Source organism: Geospiza fortis, unplaced genomic scaffold, assembly GCF_000277835.1.
Source record: "Geospiza fortis unplaced genomic scaffold, GeoFor_1.0 scaffold53, whole genome shotgun sequence".
NCBI lineage: Eukaryota > Metazoa > Chordata > Aves > Passeriformes > Thraupidae > Geospiza > Geospiza fortis.
This window is the reverse complement of record NW_005054305.1, coordinates 10,626,007-10,651,461: the sequence shown is the minus strand read 5'-3', so window position 1 is coordinate 10,651,461 and position 25,455 is coordinate 10,626,007. Positions and strand designations below refer to the sequence as shown.

Below are 25,455 nucleotides of genomic sequence, written 5' to 3'. Positions count from 1 at the left end.
GAGAAGTCAGTTTTGCAGCTAAAACATGGATAGACTTGTCCCTTCCTCTTCCCACCTTTTCTTTTTTTAAATAAATGTATACATTCTATGTGTGTGCAATTTTATTTCTTTGAAGTATATGGAATATCTCTTCCTTTAAAAATTGATAATTAAAAAAACACATTTACAGGAAAAATAAAACCAATTTCACACTCAACACTAGGTACAAGACAACATTCACAAGTCTATATGTATTTCTGCTAATTATGAGTAAAATTTTACTCTCAAAGAAAATATTATTTACAATGCAGTCAATTCTTATTATAGCTTTACATCACCCTAAGTCTGATGAATTGTGTTATAAAGCTAATCTTCATTTCTGTGGCTAATGGTATGCCACAGAACAACCAGCACGAGATCTGGTTGTGATAACAACAATACTTGGGTTCCAATCAGTTTTACTTTATCTTTGATAACATGCATGCCCAAGCTATTTAGGAAAAAAAAAAGAAAAAAGAAAAGCTTTGAAACAAAAGAAGAAACCATTCATTTTCCTTCACAGGAAATAATGGCTGGATTCTAATAAGTACTTCACTAAATGATTTAACTTACTTTGATAATGTTTGATCATATCATTGATGTTAGGAAAAGTTATTCTTGGAGAGATGTAAAATCCTCCATTGTCGAGACTCCTGATTTTGTAGTGCTTAATAACGTCGCCATGCTCTGGATCATAGTCCCGTATGGAGAGAGAATAGCTGCCTGTGGGTAAAGAAGGAACCCTCATTAACAGATAGCAAAAATCTACAGAGTCCACACATGCACAGTCAAGCCTAAGAAAACCACCGATTTGTCTGCTTTTCTTTTTGCTCCCTTATTTCCTCAAAAAGCATTTTGCAATCCACAGGAGGAAGTTAGCAAAAACCAGCCCTGAACCGGTCACCAAAATGCTTACGGTCAAACTTTCGTTTTCAATCTTATTCAACAAACTCACTGGTTCCATATTCCAGGCAGCTCCACAGTCAGTGCCCAGCATTGCAGAGTCCCCCAGCTCAAGTAGAAGTGGCTGGGAGAGCAGGACTGTGGCTGTCACCCTGCCCAGGCAGAAGCTGAAATCTGGAGATCAGCATTTTGAAAAAGGAACATGCTGGTTGTCATGGCCCAACTAGCAAAAGGATAGTTTGGAGATGGCTTCAGGCATAGACGAAGGAGAGCAGATCCGCTGATCTGCTAGATCTGTTGATCCCTAGGCAGCCCTAGGGAGCCTAACATCATCTAGGATTTAAACTGGGGCAGGAGAGCATCTACCTTTAGCTACAGCACCCTTTGTTTCTTCTACTTGTACAATTCTTGCCCATTTTCAAAGGATAAAAAAGGATCCCTCCCCCTTATCTCTCCTCACACACATATCCAGTGATTCTGGGGGGTACTTTCCCATACTCTCAGTACCCTATGTAGAATTTAGGAAACTTCCTTTGAGAACTTCATTTAGGGGTCTTCAGCTGAGAGCACAATGATACAGGCCCATTACAGATGATACCTAGACAAGAATCTGCAGTATTAGAGCCAAAAAAGCTACTCTGTGGAGTGGGGAGGCATGACCTCCTCAAAGGCTTCATGTGTCTTCCTCTGGAGGATGCAGTGTTACAGCATCCAACTGGAATATCCATCCAGACTTACAGCCAGAGTCCACAGGCCGGGGCTTCTCAAAGCTGAAGAGCCTGGAGACTTCACTAAGCTTTTCAGCACAAAGCACTCAGTTTACAGCACAATTTTTTTCTGAAAAGCTTTCTGAAAAGCATCCCACTACACTGTAGAAGTGAAAACCCTCATTTTGCACTAACTACAATTTTAAACTTGTAGCAATGGATACAGACCCAATAATGGAAGACTGTAGAATGCAGCAGCTACCATTACAGCAGCATGCCTTTCAATAAAGGAGTCACAAACATTAAGAAAAGATGCCACTTCATTCATTCCTGCATATTGTCAGTGTAGTCACACATATAATGCTTTCTCTCCCCCTTATCTCAGCTTTGGGTGTTAGCCTGCAACTCTCTTCTCTCGTTTTCTGGTAATTTTCTCATTTTTTTCACTCCTACAGAACTGCAGAAAATTCACACAATGGGATGCACTGAAACTACTCCACACCCAATGCCAATTTTTGTGTAGACTGACTGCATGTTTTTTATCTCTATATCAATTCCAAAGTACGACCCCAAAACCTACCTTTTAATGTTTCACTTTCTCTGATAAGGAAAGCTCCAGGACCATTTCCAGGAGCCAGGAGTTGTCTTTCAGCATCTTTTCGGGTTATGTCTTTGAAGAACCATCTGAAAAGTATTTCAAAGAGTTAGAACCACCTCTTTCCCCACCCAAGAAGGATACACCACCAAGGTGAAGAAGTTTGCCAGAATTTAGAGACTGGGAGAACTTACTCTTCTGTTTCCAGGGTGTTTACTTTTGCTACATAGTTGCTGGGAATGAAACCTTCTTTTCTTGTTGTGAGAGATTTTGCTCTCCACCATTCTCCAGATCTGAAAAACAAAAACGGTAGTAGTCACAGTAAAGGAAAATGATAAATTATTATTTAGGTTCTAGTCAGCTGAGAGCTTTGCCCAGGCTGGAGAGAGAAGCACAACCTTTCCTCTGAGGTCAAGCACCCTGAGAAGCCACGGGCTCCACCAGATCAATGTTTGGTCACTGTTACAGAGGCCAGCTGCCAACCAGAGAACTGTAGACTCAGAAATGGTTTGGGTTAGAAGGGACCTAAAAGATCATCCCTGTCATGGGCAGGAACACCTTCCACTGAAGCAGGTTGATCAAAGTCCTATCCAACCTGGAATAACTCCAAAAAGCATTTGTACTATCACATGTAACAGAGCTCACTTATTGTTCATACACCCATGGTACAAGTAGGATATCAAAGCACTGTAGAGGGAATTAGATCAGCCCAAAGAAAATCTGCAATACAACCAATATTGCCCTACTTACTCTTCAATAACTTTCAGTTTTTCTCCTTTTTTGAAGGACAAGTCCTCTTCATGAATGCCATCATAGGGATACAAAGCTACCACAATGACTCCCTGCTCCTCTGCATCTACAAAAGCAGAAAGACAAAGGCACGCTCACATCACTTTGCAGGCTGACATGGGCACAGCACACAGCTGTGAGATTTCTGCAGAAACATACCTGTACTGATAAACCTCTGTCCTGGTAAGAGCTGTGCTTCTGGATTTGCCTACAATAAAATACATCCTTAATTAAGCAGTTTTAGATCTTTGTGATGATCTTAAATTACAATTACATATTATACAGTTGCTTGGCTATCATCTCATATGTCTTAAAAGGAAATGCTCAGATTTTTTCCCACCATTTTTCAAAGTATGTATTATATATAAAAAACATAGATTATTTATATGACAATATAAAAATATAGTAAGTCCCCCTAGATTTTAAATTGAGCAGCTCAGACCTTGTGAAGGTGTGGCACAAGCTGTGGGGAAGAAGTTCACAGCTTTGGGACTTCTGCTGAAGAGGCTTTAGGTAGGGCACTTAAGCAGGACAGTTATTACCGTGTAGCTGTCATGCTAAAGAACTACAAGCATGGTTATGCCACTAAGACTGTGCAAGGGAAAAAAAAGAGTTATTAAAAAAAAAAAAGCTAAGTCTGTGATGTGTGGTCATCGACTGAGAGCACACTGAGTTCACTGTGTCAGCTGGGGAGAGAGGAGAGCAGGGAGCCAGTCACACCTGCAGAGAGCAGGTCCCTGAACAGGGGCAGTCAGGACACAGTTTCCTCAGCACAGTAGAGAAGGTGGGGAAGAAAAGGTACCAGTCAGGTTGCAAATTAGCAAACCCACTCGGTACCCAGCAGAATTCCCCATCCCAGCACTCTTCCTTCCAATGCCAGGCAGCACACATGGAACATGTTAGCCTGTTCCTCCCACAGCACAGTGCACCACTGCACCCTCCCAGCCTTACCCACACACCTCAGGCAAGGCTGAGTAGTGGCCCTCAGTGAGTAAAGCTGACTAGAGCTGGTAAAAAATCACCCATGATTACTTCAGCCTTTAAATGGAATAACCAACACCTGGATCCCAAAGCCATTAAAAATCCAACACCAATGCTTTAAAAATGGATCTAAACTACTTCAGGTTTTCTAACGTCATCTAGCATTCTTCTACAGACGTAGTTATATCTACTCAAGCATTGCTAAGTTACTTTTTTAATGCAGAAAAGTATGACAAACATAAAGTAACAAACCACCATGTTTTAATTTTTATTCATCTAGGTACTTATTCATTGAGGGTGAACTGCACACAATTTGAATTTTTCCATGCATATGCTTTGGATTGAAATTTAAGTTACGCCAGTCATGCTTTGTTCTTGCTACAGGAATTCTCTCCTGGGACTATCTACTTACTGGCCTTTGCTGTTTATTGGACGTTGGATCCCTCACATAAATAGTTCGTTCAGTTTTACGTACTGGTTGGTTCTTCCAATCTAGCCCATCTCCATGCAGATTGTCTTTCCTTTTTGATTTTATACACCCCATATTTCCTGTTGAAATAAAAAAGATGTTAAACAAAATCATTGTGCCATAAACCAAGCCCTTTCCCGTGAAATCATCTGAGCTACATAGTAAAAATGTTCTTCCTTCTCATATAAAATAGTTCATGGGAAAAACAACTGAAGGTTAGGCCCACACACTGATAGCTCTTTTCTGTTGCAAAGGAAAGAAATTACCTTGTTTCAATCCACAGAAGAAGTAAACAGTTATTTACCATTTCTTCAGATTTTTTGTATTTTTTCCCTAATCTACTTTTCCCTGCCCAAACCCCCTGTATCTTTCTGATACTTCTCTGAGCTTTGGAACAGATATAACAAAAATGCAATTATTGCAGGGATAACTTTTAGCTGTATATTTTAAAGAAAAGACTCTTTTGGAAGATATAGGAAAAAAATTCCTGTCCAAATTCTGAGAGCTGCAGCTGGAAGCAGCAACGCCTGTACATCCCCACTTTATTTTGCAGATGCCAGTCTAGCAGGGAGCTCTGCTTGATTCAAATCCCTGTCTCACATGAGGCTGATGACCTGTGCAGTCCCAGCTCCATGGCAGACACGCTGCTACTGTGACCTTCAGCAATGCATCTCCTTGTTCACACAGGCACGTTACAGCAGCCTAAAACAGCTGATGTGTGTGCCAGCGATGGCAAATCACCACACAAGGATTTCTTCTTCAGTATCATTTAGAAGGCTAATTCTTCTCTCAGGATGTGCATCCATGGTAAATCAGATGAGATACAGCTGTTAGCATCTGCATGACTGGAACCTGACTGCTAATCCCGTGATACAATTACATAGTACTCCAGCAAATATATATATACAACATTATCTCTACAATCCTCCCTCCAAGGAGAGTAATTATACTTACTCTTCAAAGAATCCACTATGAATGCTTTTCAACCCTTTTCTTCCCTCCTCTCTCCCTCCTTTCAGGTCAGTGCTCTAATGCTAGGTTCACAGTCACATTTTCCCTTGAAGGCACACAGTCTCACTCCCCCCTGCCCTAATTAATGTTTAAAGCCAGCTCTTTGAAGAACAATGCAAAACCTAAAACAAGAGCTCACTGCAAATATAGGCTCAAGTAAACAAACACAGCTGGAGAAGCTAAAGCAGATTGTAAGACTCTCATCCCACTTCCACCTTCATTTCTAGGATAGAAAAGGTTCATGGTAGTGAACAGGTAAAGCAGTAGCAGAAGTGTCCATTGGCAGACACAACTGTACCAATGGGACAGTGCCTTGCAGCTGCAAAAATTAACCAGACTGGACTGGGATCGTGTTAGGACTCATACTTTTGTAACAATATCTATGATAATCACAATCCTAACTGATTACAAAAATAAACCAAGGCAACAAGCAGTCTCACATGGCAAGTCTCAACTTCCAACATCACCTTCATTTAATGTCCCATCCTGCCATTGAGGAAGCACTACATAATGACACAATGCACTGTCCTATCCACAGTCAGAGTGCTTTCATCTAAACATGACAGAGGGATACTCCCTCTCCTACCATTTCTGCAAATTATCTGTCACCTATTGCCAACATGTCTTGGATGTCTATGAGATTCATCAGTGATCTGTGATCCTGGTTTAAAGCAGCATTAAAACCTATTGCTCCCCTTCTTGGCTTCTCTGGAAGACAAGAAAATAAAAGGAATCCTACAGAAAATCAACAGGCACTGACCAGGCAGAGAATAAAAGTTTCCTCTTCTTGACTGTCAACATTTCAGTGTACCCACACTTATTTGAAAGCACTGGAGCACATCTTCATGCAGGAGCTTCCCTTAGAAGCAAACATCTTAACTGCTTAATTTTAATGCTTTCATTTTTGTGATGCTCAGCTACATGTGGGTTGCATACTAGTTGTTTTGCAATACTGAGAAGGATTTTAAAATTTATTTTATTTATTTATAACTGTGGGTATGTAGACGACTCTTGTTCTGTCATTCATGGTTCATAGGAAATTTCTGTACACCCACAGGCAGACTGGTGTTTGCAAACTCACCCTAGACATCAGGAAGGCCAGTGTTTAATTACCTGCTGTATCTGCAAGATCAGGTATTTATCCACTTAAGTGCTAACCTTTCTGCTCTTGAATACTTCTGCTTGTACAGAACAAACAGCTGAAGTGGAGGGCATGAAGTAATTTGATCTAAGTTGTCAGCCAAAAATCCCTTTCCCTATTCCTGTAAGAAAGCTGAGCATGTCTTTACAGACTGCAGAATGCCCAGTGTCAGTGTAAACTCAGAGAAAAGCATTTTTACTCAGATTTTTTTCTGCAGCTGAAAGCACATGAACAGCTGTCAGCTCTCTGCTGTGAGGCTGTGTTAAGCTCAAGGCTGGCATTTGTTCATGACAATAAGAACTGACCAGTAATAACTATGTAGAGGTGCTTTGAAATCACAGAGAAGTTTACTTGATGTCATGTGAAATCACACAAATCACTTTGTGAGATGACCTTTGTGATGGCTTCAAACAAAGAGAAGATCCCAAGCCTCATCATGAACCCAGAAGGTTTTTCTGGGTTCTTTTCCTCATAGAGGTGAAAGTCCACAGTCCCCACAGGACTCAGCTGGTTCTACATGAGCAAAAAGTGCCAACAGTGGGTGCTGAAGCCCACAGCTGGTTCAAGGTTATTGCCCCTTTCACTCCAGTACAGCCCCAAGGATTGAACATCTAGGAGGAGCCAGCTGACAACAAGGATTTACCTAAAGCTGAGCCCCACACTGCATTCTCCCAAAGCAGCCCCATTCTTGCACTTCAGTTCTGCTCCAGAACACAGATTACAGCTGAGCATGTGGGCAACTGCTTCAGGAGTGGCATCCTGACCTAACTAAAACAGCAGTGCAGGGAGAAGTGTATAAATAAATAAAACATTTTACTTGCCATAAATGTTTATTTGCCTTGTGCTCTGTAGCTGTGTCACAAGGAAGTGTTTTGTGCAGATAAAAAGAGAAAACAGTAAGCAAAGAGCAATACAGAGAGCCCAGCATCATTACAAACCAAACTCCATTATTCTTTATCAGAGATAAAAATAATTTCTACATCTGAGAAAATGCTGCCAGTCCCGACTCAGATGTTTCCTATTCCAACAGTTCTGCAATACAGGAGACACTACTTCCTATTAATGCTTTGCATTTATTGTCCTGTCTACACCTCTAGACATGAAAGATTAACACTGAATTAAAAGAAATTCTATTTTACATAGCTGCTAATCTTCATAAATAGATATCTAAAAAAGTAACAGCTTCTCTTTTAACAAAGACCATACTGTAATTTATGGCTAAAAAGTAAACACAAATACTTAGGTTAACAGCTGCAGCAAGGTGACAGGAATCTAGGTTCAGGCACCCTTCAAAAAGCCACAGGAGTATCCATAACAGCTATCACACAGAGCCTCTGCAGCAGGTTTCTCCAAGACACTGTTTTTGATGTCTACACTTGCCTTGAATTTTCTCTCTGAATCCCCTATCTCATCTTGGGTCTACAGCACTTGGGTCTTCATTCCAAAATGGTTTGGGAGGAGTGGAAGTCAGAAACTAATGCAGCATTCTTCCAGGGTTAATAGCTGCTGTCTGTCCCCAAACAGAATTCTTTTATCTGCCTTTTTCTACACTTCCAGCAAAGTAATGTGTCTAAAGACACAATACTTCCTACTGCAAGCAGCCAAGTTTCACGTGACCATCACCTGTCCATCCCCCATCAGCAGCATTTGGGGTTTCATTTCATCCCAGTGATTACCCTTTGTATCATCTACAAAGTTGATATCATTTTTCATTTTGTGTTCATAACCATTCTCTTCCTTGTGATTTTTTACATACAACATATATGGCGCATATTACAAGTTATTTCCTAAAAAACCCACTTGACATGTCTGGTCTTTTCTTGATCAGAGTCATGTCTTCATGGAAATGATTCTCAAATCTTCATAGATTAAACTTCAGCTCTTCCAATAATAAATTAACTTTTAAAATAATTAGAACTACAACAATGAGCATACAAGCTCTATTTTATCAAAGTATGTATTTTATCCAATAAATATATGTTGTTGAAAAGGTCAGTAATCACATATCAAAACAACTATGCGGCTTAGGGTTTCAACAGATATATACATATGCATTTTAACAGGAACATAAATAAAATAAATTTGTATTCAATTGAATGTAAAGAGTAAACTCTTCCTTTAAATGACAAATTTTTCATGCCTAAGAATAAGGGAAAAAAAATTAAAGCCCCCAACTTACTCCGAGTCTTGAATATTGCTTTATATTTAAACTTCTGAATTAAAGAACAGGAAGCAACTGTTTACATGTATATATAAAATCCCAACTGGTTTCACATCTGGAGCTTTAAAGGGGACTTAGAGAGCAGAGGAGTAAATAGTTTTATTTTTAATACCTCTTCCAAAATTTGAAAACAGTATCATTGTCCTCTTCTTTAGATGCTTCATTCTGGCCTTGAATGCCAGCTGGTTTGCTGCTACTTCACAAGTTATAGTCAGGGTAACACAGTGATGCCTTCATCAGATCTCCTGAACTCCTGTGCATTTCCCTCAAGGGCAAGGCAGAAGTGTCTCAAAATTCAGAGTGATCAACTTAGATTAAAACTGCTGGGGAGGAAGGATCATAAGCCTGCTCTGCTCAAAGACACAAACACCTGCTCTCTCAGAAGCTCATCCAACATCCTATGTCACTTCAATCAACTGCTCAAAGTTATAATTCTATAAAAAATAACTTAAAAAAATCTTAAATGTAAGAACTTCATTTACCTTAATCTTCAGTGCTTACTTTCACTTTATGTTGATTTGATTCCACAGCATCTGTGCTACCCAAGTGTTGCAAGGATCTCCTTTATCTCTGTTATTGGGACTATGAGGACTGTTTCTGGGAAACTTGGGTTCATTTCTGACCCAGCGTTACATGGCAAAGCAACTGCCAAGGAATACAGAGCAGGAGTTTAACTAGAGGTGGCAAAGCTCAGCAATGGCTTATCAGTACTGGTCTACACATATTTGGGCAAGTGAAGGTTTGTCACTAGACCACAGCGAGAATAAGAGCGACAAAAATAAATTATCTGTGGTTGGGAGCAATGTGAAAACATCAACTGGAGGGCAACTGAATACAACTTGTTTTCTGTCCCTCACCAGTCTCAGAAATTGTTAGATTTAAGCTTGTTCAGTCTTACTCTTATACCTGCAATTCAACACATATATCTATAGCTATATATTAATTTAATAATATATAATATTATCTATAGATACACATTTCAATTTTACTGTAAGTCCTGACTGTCTGATAACTGTCATCAAATTGGACTCATGCAAATGCAGAAATCTGGGGGTCAGCTTTCATTTTGAGCTTGTTTCACTTCCTAAATCTTGTTTTTGCACTGGCAGCTAACTAGAGGAACTTAAGCAGTTTCTTCCTCCATTGCCTTTCTGCTAAAATGTTTGTCTCAGTCAATCCTTGTTGAAAGTATTTTAACATTTTGTCGAATTTAGCTTATTTCTGTAGGTCTGGATCACCATATGTCTGTGTCTCCCAAATGGAATTCATCCCTTATATGATATCCATGGGCATACACAGAAGGGCACAAATCTCCATGTGCTCCCTGCAATGCTTATGGAAAGGAGCATAGATAACCTGAATCTACTCAGTGCTTGGCTATGACAGACTTGCCCTCTGTAGACTCCCACTGCTCCTCAGTTGTGAGAAGCCATAGTCCAGCTGCCAGCATTTAAAAGAAAATGAAAAAATAATGGGGGAATTCTTTTAACTGCTTCAATCTTCTTTCTGGAAAAGGTGAGACAAAGTTAAAATAATATTTTGACATAAATATCTATATGAACAGGTCAAGAAGAGAAACAAATTAATCCCCTGTGTAACCAACATTACTGTGGTGAAAAAGTATGCAGCAAGCATGTTACTTTAAAATTTCCTCATACCTGGTCTCACTTAATTCAATCCCTCAAATTTTCCAAGAGTGTATGTCTGTCACAGCAAGACAACATTGCTATCTAATTTATCAACCATGATTAGAGCAAAGGACTACAAAATGGGAAAGGCAGATCTGTTCTAGGCAGCACAATCACATGGCACAAGCTCAGAAGTTTACCATGCTCCATTTTTAGAGAGATTAATGGGTGATGGTGGGGAAGAACAAAATATTATTGCTGAAATTTTTCAGAACCTCACTCTGCTTGGCTTAGAAGCTGTCACGTAAGTCCCAGTCTTAAAAATGTTTTGGAGACAATAATGGCATTAAGCCCTTCATCCTCTTGGGAGATTAGGAAGAAGTCACATCTTTTTCAGCCTGTCTTCTACACTTTAAAGCCCAAACCCTCTCAGTTTTTTCCACTTCCATTTGTTATCCTAGCAACCCTTCTCCACATCTGTTTCACTTTGAACCCATCCCTCTTTAGTACAGGAGGTTGGAGCTGCCCAGATGTTTCAAGATAATTTTCAGCAATGCCTTGAAGCAAATAATATTACTATTTCTTCCATGAACTGCAATACATCACTCAATAAATCCCAGAAATTAATTTATGATTTTCACACTTTCATCACATTGGCCTTTCATAATCATATGGCCATCCAATAAGACATCCAGGTTTGTATCACTTTTCATAACAACAAACTATTGTCACAGCAGACTTTCCTATCTCCTGTGGCATTATTTTACACCCTGATATCAAATTTCTCCCCATTATTTCCCCAGGCTATTCATCATGCACAATGTTCTCAGCCACCTGTCTGTTTCTAATGCCCTCTTAATATCACAAGGGACCTAATATTTTTTCATTGCAAATTTTAAAGTCTCAATGTAATGCTAATGTAACACCAGGAAACAGAAAGTGGTCCTGCTAAGAGACTGGTAGTGGTTCTTGTCTGCTGCACTTCCCCTTGTTACACTTCTTTCACAATTCCTTCCTTAGCAATTGAGACCAAGACAAATTCTACTTTGTCCATGCTAGCTCAGATTATTTTTATGCTTTCCACATCATGTACAGAAAGCATCACCCTATCACTTTCATGCTCCCAAACATCTGCATTCCTACTACACTCATATATCTATCACATTTCTACTTCCTCTGCAATGCTCAATTTTGAGCCCTGTACCAGTATTTCTGTCTCTTCTTTTCGAAGACCTGATTCCCAATATAAAGGCACAAATTAAACCAACTAAACCAGTCTGGGTGGGCAGACACCTTCCCTGAATCCTCTACCAAGCTGACTGCTGTTCTCAATGAAATTCTCACCACCCATTCCTCTATTGTTTAGTGTCCTGTTTTTCTTTCCCACATTTGCCTTCCTATTGAAATGAGGGACAAGGACTTTACAATATTCATACCTCAAGTCCACTTCCTTAAAATGGAAATTCAAGTTACAATAGGGCCAAAAGGTGTGCTGCCATACAACTATATTAGAAGTGGACTGTGGATTAGAATCAATAAAATGGTTTGGGTTGGAAGGAACCTGCAAGATCATCTAGTTCTAAGTTCTCTGCTGTGAGCAAGGACACCCTCCACTACACCAAGTTACTCAGAGCCCCATCGAACCTGGCCTTGAACTTTTCCAGGGATGGGGCAACCACAGCTTCTCTGGGATAGCTGTGCCAGGGACTCACTGCCCTCACAGCATAGAATTTATTCCTAATATCTAATCTAAACCGGCTCTCTGTCAGTTTAAAGCCATTCCCCCATGTCCAGTCACTCCATGCCCTTATAAAAAATCCCTCTCCAGCTTTCTTGTTGTCCCCGTGTAGGTACTGGAAAGCTGCTCCCTGGAGCCTTCTCCTCCAAGCTGAACAACCCCTACCTCTAAGTCTGTCTTCACAAAGCAGGAGGAGTCATACAGCAAAAATCCCCCAACAGCTGACATAAGAACTGAGAACTTTTGGTGAGATAAAATATCTGGAGCTGCCATGCTGATGCTGTATTGATGTGTTTCTGGAAAAGGCAGACCTGTTCTGAGCAGCAACATCATATCATATCACATCATATCACATCATATCATATCATCATATCAATCCCATCATGTCATCATATCAATCTTTTTTTCCCTATACTCCCCATTTAAATGTTTTTTTTCTTACTAGATAGGCTTTTTAGTGACACATTAACCAACATGAACGAACACACTGCTGTACTAAATGGCAAATAAGTGACTTCAGTTATCACATCCCAAACTTCCAATAGGAAGGAGTGCTCTGGTAAAAGTAGTTCTATCAAAGTAAACACTTTCCTATATTCAAATTTCACCTTCCAGCATTTACCTGTCTTGCCTTTAAGTGTCCAGGGAGAGGGTAACTTTATTCAGTGCTTGGCTAAAATACACAGTCTTTGCTGGAGCTCATAAATGACACATAAAATAAATATCATCATAGCTGATGACATGAAAAGTAGCTCTAACAGGGGTGGGAAGCTTTGGGCAAGAAAAAAACCCCTTCCATTTATCTGTAAATTCACTGCAGTTTTGTCTAGATTAGTTAAAGTCTTAGTTTCATGAAGGAATTTTGGCAGTTGTTAAAAAACAAAAAACCAACACATTAAAGTAAATAAAAATCAGCAAGAAACACTGAAAATAATGTCACTGTGGTGGTATAATGATGTTATAATGCTTTCAGAAGGATGAAAATAAAATCCTGAAACAAAACATCACATTGAAATGAAGCAGAACTTGTACAAACTACTGATCCTAGTTTATTGACTTGAAGAAAAAAAATTACCAAAACATAAGAAAGTTAATCCACAGAATATTGTAATTTTGCTAACATTGCATAATAGACTTTATATATTATGAAAATATTCCAGATTCATTTAGTCAGTATTTTTGGCACTAATTTTAAACCAAGTCTTACATTAAAATAACATGTGTTTTCTGACCTTATAATACTTGCTTCATTTTATTACATTCATCTGCCTCAACTGCATCCTCCAGAATTTTGAATCAATATCAACAATGAATTAATTCACTTTGCCAGGCCTCAGGCAACCACATCTTCCATTTCCTCAACTTTTTTCCACTGTACTACATCTTCTGAAGATAGAGGGAAAGGTCGAATAACATCTTAATTTGACATAACAGAATAAATACTTCTATCAAATTCTTCAAAAGGATCATATGACATGGAACAGAAAAGCTGTGCCAACACATTAACCAACTTAAAGCAAAGGTTCCCAAAATACTTTAAAGACTTTAAAGTGTAATGCAAGCTATAAGTAAAAATGTCATTTTCTTGACTGGTAAAAACACTCAGTAATGACAAACAGCAGCTTCACTTAACCAAATCTCCATTTCCAAATGAAAATTTGGCCAAACCACTACACTGAAAAGGATCAACATTCTTCCTAACTATTAGGAAGTGTCCCAATCCAGCTAGCAAACCCCAAGGTTGACATCTACTTTCCAAGTTGAGTGTATCTATGACTCACACCCAGATTTTTTCAGCTTTAAATTGATGATTTTGGCCAATAATGGCAGTGTGCTAAACTTTCAGTAGTCTATCTTTGCCCTGCATTTTATGTATGTATGCTGCTATGTATTTCTATGCCTGCCACTAGGATAAGGATCCTTCTCCACTCCTTTCTAATGATTAGAGCAATAACTGTGGTATAGGAAAATGAGAAACTACCCATAAAAAAAAGGTGGTGGAGTGAGGTCCAGGAGTAGCCCCAAGGTCTTCATCCTCCTAATAAGTCACATGATGGAAGGATAGGACAAGCTTCAAACAGTTCCTCTGGAGAACACATATGTGGGAACTATTCCTCTTTACTCCCAACTATTCTTCTTTATCCAGCTATTTATCCTCCCCTTCTCCTTCACACACAAACATTTTGCCTCTCAAAACAAGGTGTAGTTGAGAGATGCGCAACCAGAGCTTCTCTGTGAGTCCCAAAGGCCTGGTTCATGTCCACAGTGGCTTTTCTCAGGTGGTGATTTCAAGACACAGTTTGATGTACTGGAAAGCAAAGGCAAGGCCACACAAATCATCTGCATATCACTGTGCAGTGCCCCATGCCTGCATTTACAACGTGATGCGTGGAAGAAAAATGAGAGCTTCTCCCTTGTTTTCTGAGCCTCAGAAAACAACAAGGGACAAAGTGAGCAACTTGCTAACTTACAATGAGTTTGGGGAATCACCACCAGGCTGCACCCTGATGAGCTCTGCAGTTGGAATTTGTTACTCTGTCCTCTCCAGAAGGTGCAAAGGAAGGTATATTTGCAGGTAGCAGCTGATACTTGAAACCTTCGTCTCCTTCAAGCAAGGCAGCCCCTAATGCTCAACCTCCACATGCCTGGACAAATGGATTGATGGGACTCTTGTTGAAGCAAATTATTAATAGCTACTATGACTAAGGGGAGAGGATAGTTATTTATGAAGGTGGCCTTCAAGTAGTTAATATCTTACTGGCAATAAAGACTATTTTGCAGATGTGATCGCTTGCTTTGAAGTGTCCCTGTAATTCAAACCCATTGCTGTATTGTAAATAGAATGCAAAGATCATGAACATCATGAAATCACCACAACATAAAATCATAGACTTGTTAAGGTAGGAAAAGGCCTCTAAGATCATCACATCCAAACCACGGCCCCAGCTGCCCCATTTAGAGAGGTAATTTGAATGCTTTCAGGATGGAGATCCTACCACAGCCCTGGGCAGCCTGTCCTAACACCTGGCCACACTGTCAGTTAAGAAATTTTTTCTTATACCCAATCTAAATCTCCCCTGGCACAACTTGAAGCAATTTCCTCTTGTCCTGTCACTTGCTGCTTGGAAGAAGAGATCAAAGCCTACCGGCACACAACCTCCCTTCAGGGCATTGCAGAGAGTGATAAGGTCTCCTCTGAGACTCCTTTTCTCCAGGCTAAACAGCCTCAGCCACTCCTCACACGACTTTGTGCTCCAGACCCTTCACCAGCTCCACTGCCCTTCTCTGGACTCGTTCCAGAACCTCAATGTCCTTCTTGTAAAGATGGGCCTAAAACTGAACACAGGATTTGAGGTGTGGCCCCACCGGCGCTGAGTGCAGGGGTCAATCCCTGTCCTGCTCCTGCGGGCCACAGCATTGCTGATCCAGCCCAGGATGCCATTGACCTTCTTGGCCACCTGGCTGGCTCATGCTCAGCTGGCTGCTGACCAGCACCCCCAGGTCCCTTTCTGCCAAGCCACTTTCCAGCCACTCTGCCCCAGCCTGTAGCGCTGTGTGGGGTTGTTGTGACCCGAGGGCAGCACCCACTACTTGGTCTTGTTGAACCTCGTGCAACTGACCTCAAGCCATCAATCCAGCCTGTCCAAGTCCCCCATCACATCAATATAAACATGCTGGAGGACAGCAAATTCACAGCCAGCAAGCCCTGATGAAGGTTTTGAGGGTGATCTCATAGAAAGTATGCCACTTCTCCTTGGGGTTTATCTTCTGTTTTCAGTGTGTTTAATAAAAGAGAAATGGGGAACAGAACAGAAGTGCATATTAAGTTTTGTTCTTTCAGATTCAGGTAACTATATTCCCAGGGTATAAATAAATTTTTATAAACCTTACCTGGTTTCATTCATTCTACAATCCACTTTCAACATGGATTATGACAGTTATGGCTGAATCAGGGCAGAATGACTTCTGTGTCAATGGATCCTAACTGTAACACCCTTGCCATTGTGCAACTCATGTTACTTTGCCCCATGCTGAATTTGCAATTCTGCTTCATTGGTAGGAAGGCTTCTTTATCTGCTGTCAGTCACCTCCGTGCTTGAATGCTGCTTGGTATTCATGACTAAGCTTGCAACTAAAACATAGCATTCTTGGTATAATAGCATCATATTATGTCTTGAGCATGTCTAAAGCACTGACATTCACAAAAGAGAAGCAGATTTTTTTTCACTATCTTCAAACATCAGCATATATTTAAATTGTAAAAAAAAAAGTTACTCTTCCTGCAGACTGTATTGTGTTTCATTAGCTGTACAGCACTAGATAAACACAGAACTCTCCTGAAACAGAGGACATTGTACTGGGGTATGGAATATGGATTCAAGAATGAATTCTATGCTTAGAGAAAAATTTGGGGTTAAATCATTCAAGCTGACGTGAGCTAACACTCAAAGTACAGTTCCTCCTGAAAGTTTGCAAACATTGGACAAGTTTGCTCAAGTTGCAAGAGGAAACTGCAAGAGCTCTCAGGAAAAAAAAAAAACAGCATCAAATCTGGTGCCAATAAATTACATGGCAGAAATGAAATTTTTTGCTGTTTAATCTTTGAAGGGATACTAGACCAGCATTCAGCACTAACTGCTAAAATATCCACAGGAGAAACCACCTTGTCTTGTTCTCACTGATGTTAAGTAGCAGAATCTCCCTGAACTTCAAGGGCGTAAGAACATCCTCCAGGTTCTGGCATTTCACAGAAGCCTATTTGTAACTCAATTCTTTTACTTGACTTTAAACTCTGTGCTATTATATTCCTTCAAGGGCATGAATATAGACCAGGAATGTACCAGTTGGTTTCTGGCCCAGCTTAGTAAACAGCTTCAGACAACTGCTGCAATTTGTCACAGGTGGTGTAGCACCAAAGGCTATCATCTGAACTAACAGTTTGCTGCAAACGTGATAAACAGAATTAAAAGAGCTCTATGACTAGCAATTTGGGGAGGTTTCTAGATGAAGTCCTTGAAATCAGAGGTTTTTTTTTTTAAATAGATACAAGTACACTTCTCTTAAGTCTACCAAACATATACTGAGGGACTGCAAAATTTCACCAATTTGGGTCTGAAAACTTGTCATGTAAAGAGGGAAGCACACTCTAACTGAAGTCTTGTGAAACTACATGTGCAAGCTGGGGTGGCAGTAAGAGTCTAAAAGGAAATGCCTCACTGAAGGACATATGCCACTGAATGAACATCAATAAGAATTCACACCCAAGTTTCTAAGCATATTTTTCACACTTATTACACATATTTATTACACACATGAGCATGAATAAGAAGTTTCTCTAAAGTTAACCAAATTTAGAAACATTTTATATGCTTTCTATTTTCATGAAGGAGCGAGAGTGAGAATTTGGAAAGGTCTCTTTGGAGGAAACACTGTAAGTACCTGGTATGACAGTTCACTTGACTGTTCCTGCTTCAAAGGTTCTAAGGAAGAACTGGAGTGCTCCAATTTTAAACACAAGTATGTCTTTGCAGATGATCTTTCTCAAGGGCAAGAATGAACAGTTTCCCATATTACCAGGACAGCAGCTATGCAAGTGTATTAACTTGATTAAAGTTCTTTTCTATTTGAGAGAAATTATTCTGTACTAAACAGAAGATCTGACTTGGGGACAAGATGCATGTTGAATTTGCTCAATGTGCTAATTTATTTCATTTTCAAAAACTAATAATTTGACCTCTGCTACTATTTTAACTTTACCTTGAAATTTCTTGTTTTCTCACTCTAAAAACAACAAACATTTTTGTATTCACAAAATGCCACTACTGGCTTGCGCAGCATTTAGTATTTGCTGTTGTTTCAAGTCCTGCTTAATGGTCAGTTGATAGCAGATGAAGACCTAGCAGTTACAACCATAGCAAGTTTCACTGAACCAGGCTCTGATTCTGCAAGTGACAGCACACAGCTTGCAGGAGCTGGACAGACTTCAGGAGACTCACACCAGGACTTTCTGCACAAAAGGCAGTACACAGACCTTAAAAAAATAGGCCAGCACTCACAATAGTTCTAGCAGATTTAGACTCACGGTCAACTGGAGGACCATGACAATGATTATTTTCACATTCATACTGCAGATTGCAAGAATTTCATAGCACTGTTACTGGCTGCTCATTAAAGCTTATAACCTTTGTAACTCCACATAATTCAAAAGTATACAGCTCACAGGCAGGACATGTGATTATGCTACACTTTGAAAAACTGCCTTAGATTGTGCACAAGCCCCAGTGTTTGAATGTGACTTCAGCACTCCCAGCCCATACAGCTATCTTTCAAAGCAAGAACTAAAACCAAATCAGTGTTCACAATGGTTATCCAAGTTTGTTTCAGAAGAACAGTAATGAGTCCACAGCTTGCATTTTAATTCCACAGTATTAAGTGTTGTGCAAAGAAGATGCTTTAACAACTGGTAAGACTTCTTCATTGTTTGGCCACGCATGGGAAGACCTCAGGACAACACAAACCATATGAGAAAAGCTGTAGGAGAGGAGGCCAAAATCCTTAAGAAATCAGAATTGGGGTTGATACTGAGAAACAAATTAAGCAGGAAGACTGCAGAACCAAAAAGACAAAAAGAGAAAAAACAATCAAATAAGAATGCAAAGGATAATAACTAATTGGGTAGAGACAATTTAGTCCCTAGGAAAGCATATACTCTCAATCAGTATGACAAGATACAGAACATGTAACAAACATATGTATTCTGTTTGGAGAAACAGGAGAAATTACTTTCCTGTGTCATACCATACAAGCCACGCGCTTTTATTGCAGGAGTAGGGAAAAGGACTTTTCACTCATCCAAACCTAGTCCAATACATATAATTTGAATAAGCTACTCAGATGCATTTTTGACACTTGTAGCCTTGCTTAAATGCTCCATTAAGAGCAGAAGTATTTTACCCAAAGCACCCTTCTCCCACTTGTTCACTCTACCAAAACTCTTTTCTGCTGGTGCCAGCTCCATTGAACTATGTTCTTCTAAACTTGCACTGCCTTCTCAAAGCTGAATTTCTTCAGTTTCACTTTCTGAGGGGTCAGTGTATGGGGCACACCAACACCAATGAGCACAGAACATCAATCCTGGAGCAAGAGCTATTGTCTCAGCACCACATCCCCACAATACCAAGACTTGATTTCTTCTCTGCAGGCCAGCACACATGCTGATAAATCCATGCTCTGCTTCCCTGAACCAGAAGTGTTTACAAGGAGGGTCACTGCTGGCTCAAAAACTTTTTCCATGCACCATAACACAGCACACAAAAACCTGCATGCAACAGAAAAGAAACTTGACCAGAGAAGGTCAAAGCAGCATCCCAAGAAGGGCAGACAAAGCGGCAGGGGACAATCCACACTGACCATTTTCAAGACAGAAACCTGTTTTAAGTCAGTTTGAGGTCACAATTTTACATCAGATGTGTCAAACAGCAGTTAGCTGTCTCAAAAGATCACTTACATAAAATGTACATATAAATGTACATTACACATAAAATGTACTCAAAACAGAAGGGTCCTTGCTGATCACCTACAGAAGTATGAAGTTGCCTTTAAACAAGGCACAGCCTTAAAATACTTTGAAGGCCATGCCAGTCCTGCCAGGTTGGTACTCCACCGGACTCATATCTCTTCCAGAGGCTGGGGGTATGTATTTCTGAATGACTATTCCCTGATAAGAAGTTTACAAATGATAATTGGATTATGAAAATTGATAAGGCTTACTCTTCCAGAAAGGGAAAAGAAAATTTGCTGCAGATGTCTAAATCAAGAGATGAAATAAACAGTTTATAACACTGACAGTCCTGAAGATTGGAGAGAAAGAAACAGCAGAATGATGTTGGCAAAAAAAAAGAATGATGGGAGAAGAAAAAAGAAAACAAGGAAATTATGGTAGGGAGTACTCCTACAGCAGGGTAAAGACTGAAACATGGATTTTTCCAGGAAATTGCGGAGCAAAAGGCTCAAACAAACAGCACATCATTACTAATGAAGACATCTGAAGCCGTGTGGGTCAAGGACTTTTTTGGAAACACTGGTAAGCATTATGGCAGAGGGAGGGGAACTGCTCCCAAGGAAATTTAGCAAGAGATTTTGAGAAGAGGCAAGCTCTCCTGTCAGGCACAGCGGGAGCACTGCTGTCTACTGCCTGCCGTCTACATCCCAAGATAAATGGGCTTAGAATTCACCTCAGTATGACTTGGTGCTTCTCCACTGGTGCCATGACAGCTGCTGCAACCTCTCTTGAAGCCAGTGCAAGTATAGCTGGACAGAGAGAGGAGGACAAATTGCCACACCAGCAACCCAGCAAAGAGTTGCTTAAAAGGCAAGTTTTCCAACACCCCTCACAGGATGCAATGCTTCCCTCCAGCCTCTGCACAGTTCAGCATATCTTTTGCAATGATAAGCCTGGGGTTACAAAAATGTACTTTGAATGCCATTTGCACATTCTGCCACACCACAACGGCACATTCAAATGACTCTTACAGTGTATTTTGAACAAGTCGAACACAGAACATCCAATATAGGATTTCCTCTTTCTCCTGCCCATCCCCTTCCTGTTTGTTTACCAAAAACTTTCACTTCCTCAGTGACACTGACACCAGCTCTGGCAGTCACTTAACGCTGGTTCTCCAGTCCTTGTCCACTCACACCTGAATCACAGCTCCCCAGGGCATTTAGTACTTACTGAAGGGTTTAGAAGATCCATCAGAACACATGGTGAGGCTGGGGCTGCCCTGGAGAAAACAATTTTCTGTCCACTGGATCTAATGAATATAAACTTCATTATTCTGGCAAGGGACACTCTAGCAGGCAATTTCAATATATGCAATAGATATGCTACCTACCAGGAAATATTCTTTTTGTCTGAATGAAGTAGAACTTAATCACAGGTCAGACCTACTGATTTACAAATGTGTTACAACTACATAGCAACTCACTCAAACATAATCTTTAACTTTTGGCATTAATTTTGTTCTAAGTCCCTAGTACAGTCATATATGGAAAGAGAAAACTTTAGCAGCCAAATATTCTTCTGTACTAATTGCTGCGATACCATATTGCTTCAGTTTAAACCTAAGGTAAAACCCAAGTAAGATTTAATTTAAAAAAATTAAACAGGTTTGTATACACCTATCTGTACAAAATAATGAAGGAAACATGAAAAAAAGCAATAGATTGTGGATACCACATCAGAAAGCCCACTTAACACATTATGCCTTTTTTGACGAACTTCCTGAAACTGCTTTTTTTAAACCAACAAAGGAGAAGTTAAAAGCATATCCCAGAGGGAGTCCTTTCCCTTCAAAATTTTATAATTTCCATACTTAGGGCACCCCTCTAAAATAGAGAAAACTGCAAAAAGTGCCATTGCAGAAGAGTAGCTGCATCCCACACTTCAACACCTTTGGTGAACTATCACGTGTTCCAGTTTAAGATTGCACTATTTCCTATCACAGCTGGCCTTTGCAAATTAAAGTAAGAAATTCTGCAATACGACAACCACAGGAAGAAGAAGCCTTCTGCCACATGCAGCAGGGACCATAGAGGAAGAAGGACACTTTGTTCAGACTGTTTATCATTGGAGTCCTTTGAACTGAAGACGTAAGACAAGTGCGCTGCACAAACACAGGAACCAATTGTAGATACTTAAGATGCCAGCAGCTTGAAAAAGATAGGCAAAGCTGACCTAAGGGAGACCAAAGGCTGGCCTGGACAGAACTAGTCCACCCTTTTAACCCACCAGAGAAATGAGATCTACCCATTATTCCCTTCACCTTTCCCTAGTGTCCTCCTTTCTTTTCTCCCCAGCAAAGTATTACTGTCAAAATACCATTTCTCTTCTGACATTTACCTGACAAAAGTAACCAATCTATCTACCTCTATGAGTAGTTCTTTAGGGCACAAAACAAATACAAGTATCCCATAAATATTTGGAGGAAATGCTTCCAGCACATGATGAGTTCTGCCTTCATGTTTTGTTCCATGAACCCACATTTTTCAGGGAAGATGCTGAACTCAAATGTGAATAATTCAGTCTCGGAAATTACGGCATTTAATGACAATGTCAACAGGAAATGTATCTGAATCAGGCAAAATAAATATGAAAGCACAGACCTTTCTATCCTTCCCTGAAGGACAATGAAGTTTAAACTAGGAACAGTCACACTGAGGACAGTTACACTGCATTTGTCTTTTATTAGTACAGGCTGATTTCTTGGAGAAGGCACCACTACTGTTTACAGGGTGGCAGACTCCTTCACCCTGCATGCGTCATTAAAGACTGTTTTCATACAAATGCAATTTTACATTTTTATCTACAGTTTCCTGTGGTAAGGCTTAGCAAGTCTGGAAGCCTTTCTTATTACACCATCTCTAGCATTACTGCACTCTCATTAAAGAGGGGAGAGAAATAAAAGGGAGAAGTAGGAAGTAGGAATATGAGCAACAGGACAAAAGATCCTAATTCTCAGCTGGGTAACTGGTTTTTCTATAGAATGAAGCCTTTTTGCTTAGAGACAGAAATACTACAGAGGCAATATTATAACAAATGCTGCTTAAGAGAGTCACATGGTTAGGTATAATTATTTACACACTCAGCTCCATAGCTTCAAAAGGAAGTACCATTCCCTGCATATAAAGCTCACACAACCCTCAGGATTCCCAGCCCATGGATTCTCCTCCCATTCCTTGCATTAGCACATGATGGCTCATATCCTTCTGAGATCTCTGTGGCAGCAGACATCCACATCTGTGTACAGCCATGCTATCACAGCATGATTGCCAGGAATCCTAGGTTATACCTAACACTCACTCCATTAATTAGTTAGGTAAGTTAGTTATTCCCCATGTACTTGTCTTCAGTGTTCACTGAGTTTGAAAAGGGCTCCCTGAACCCTAAGAGTAAAAATGGCTTTAGAACTCCCTGGACAGAAGAAAAAATTGTCACTCAGTTACTCAGGATATGCACATATGGAAAGGAGGAAAGATCTCATCCTCTTCCCAGATCACCTAGCCCTTTGACAAAAACAAAAGTTGTCTCCTGATCCACATGTGTTCATCCCAAAATCTCAAAGAGTCCTATTAAGATTCAAAATAACATGCAGAGTAGAGGTAGGCAAACATCCCCTTTTTGTGACAGCAATGGAATAACATCTGGCATTAAATATGGCAGCACTTAAACTTTCCCAAATAACTACAGAGAGGTCAGTGTTGCTGTGGGGCTGATGTGCCCCACAAGAAGGGTCAGGTGTAGCATCTCTGATTTGGTGAGACACCCCACTGAAGAACAGAACTAAGCTGAGCCAGGAGACTTGAGCTTGTTTTCATTGCCTGTCACAGGAATTGTTCCCCTCAACACTTGCTGCTCTGTGATGCCATTTAGCTTACAGGAGTCAAAAAGGCCATAGGAAGAGAGGTCACTTCAATTTTATAGACAAACTGGGGGGAAAAGTATTGTGAAACATTCATAAATACTTATCTATTCATAAATACCTGCCAGGAATTGTTTCACATTTATGGAAACTCCCTTGAAAAGGGTAACATTAAACCCTGTAGTATTAAACAACTTAAAGGCAACAGGGTTTAACTTTGTGTTGTAAAGTTTCACAACTGATTGCTTTGTCAGAAAGAGTCATTGCACAACTCCACTGGTCAAGGGGCTTAAAAAGGAAGGCCTAAATCTTCTCATGTCTTCTGCATATTTCTGTAGGAAAAACCTTTTATTTACTAAAAAACAGAGAAAAGCAGAATAACTTGAAGCCAGCCAGCTACTGTACAAAGATGATTGTTCTATGTCAACAGCACATGACTAAGGTTTTTAAGTTATTAAGTGAAGAATTCTTTCCTAACTAGTCTGCAGCTCACAAAGTTGAAACAGAGAAAGAAAAAAGCTTTAAATCTCAGAAGAGATCCACAAAACGAGACATCTTTTGATCTCACAGTTCATTAATTTCAATCCTTCTCCAAGGATTCATAACATCCTATTAACAGTATCTAACTGATTTCTAGCCTGTTGCTACTTTCTCTGAGAAAACTGATTTTTTTTCTCATCCATGCTATCAGTGCTGTTGATAGCACGTATTAAAAAGATAACACCTATTCTGTCCTCAGTGTTGGGTTGGAAACAATCCACACAAACACAATTTGACTCTCCTTTTGGTAAAACTGAGCTATGTTTTCCCAACATAGCTTTGCAATTTCTCAACACATATCTTCTGCTTTTTGTTTTAACTCTATAGTAATACTGTGTTGAGTGCAGACTTATCTATGTGGCACTTGTACTTCACAGATACTTTCAATTAACATTACTACTCCTAAATTGCAAAAGTCATACAGGTATTTGATGGGATCAAGCTTAAAAATTTTGATTTTCAATTTGTATTACAATGTCCTAAAGTACATTAAGATTGGCCAGAATGTTTCTCTTTTTTCAAAGGGGGGAACGAAAGGCAGGAGATGGGATATTGACCGGGGGTTTCAGATGAAACCAGCTTTGTGCTCCCTATGTATATCCGAGGGAATATAATCTGGCTAAACAAGCTTTAATTGTTAATCCCTTTGGTCTTTAGTGCCAACAGAGGAGAGCAAGGCAGCAAGATGAGCTTGTGCCAACCCATTCACTGCAAATCCTTGAAAGATGTAATTTCAACAGAAACTCTTAACTGCTTTACTGAAGGTACAGCATCAGCTCCTAAACTAAAACCGTAAGGAGAAAACCCTTAAAGACTGTTCCTCAGGAATGCAGTACCTATAACAGCAGTCTGCAAGGAACACCGCGCACCAAGCATCACAATACCGTTTTCTCATCTTTCTTTTAATTCCAAGTATATTGAACATACACTCAAGAGGAAGAAGCTTTAACTTGCAGAACGCACCAGAAAACACGCTCCTAGAAAAAAGCAGTGTAAGAAGGGATACCCAGGGATCACATCACCTCACCTCAGTCAAGGCTACCGTTTTGGCTCGAAACGCCGACTGCGGACTTAAACCAGCTAATTTCACACGCTCCCCGGCACGAAACAGCCAGAAGGCACCCGAGCCCTCCGCATCCCAGCAGAAACCAGGCAAAGGGATATGAGACAAATCATGCTTTTGAGAATGATCATTTTATCCCAAACGCGGTTATTCCCCTTAAGACCCCATCCAGTCCTACCGGGCAGCTCGGGCGGCAGCGGCACCTCCTCGCGGGGCAGAAGCGAGGGAGAG

At 40.1% G+C, this 25,455-nt stretch overlaps 1 protein-coding gene across 2 annotated transcripts in view; it reads right to left on the bottom strand.

Moving 5' to 3' along the window:
• The window catches only part of LYN (LYN proto-oncogene, Src family tyrosine kinase), a 49,305-nt gene extending 23,858 nt beyond the window's left edge, over positions 1 to 25,447 (bottom strand). The window contains exons 1-7 of one of the 2 annotated variants that reach the window (XM_005418318.2): positions 25,403 to 25,447; positions 4,406 to 4,542; positions 3,172 to 3,220; positions 2,974 to 3,079; positions 2,418 to 2,516; positions 2,209 to 2,312; positions 592 to 741 (exon numbers count right to left, since the gene is read on the bottom strand). In XM_005418318.2, the coding sequence (XP_005418375.1) occupies positions 592 to 741; positions 2,209 to 2,312; positions 2,418 to 2,516; positions 2,974 to 3,079; positions 3,172 to 3,220; positions 4,406 to 4,537 (640 nt within the window). In that variant the 5' untranslated portion in view covers positions 4,538 to 4,542; positions 25,403 to 25,447. Of the gene's footprint in view, positions 1 to 591; positions 742 to 2,208; positions 2,313 to 2,417; positions 2,517 to 2,973; positions 3,080 to 3,171; positions 3,221 to 4,405; positions 4,543 to 25,402 lie in introns of those variants that run through there. The other variant, XM_031066576.1, reaches the window with a different exon arrangement.
• Between the last annotated feature and the right edge of the window lie 8 nt (positions 25,448 to 25,455).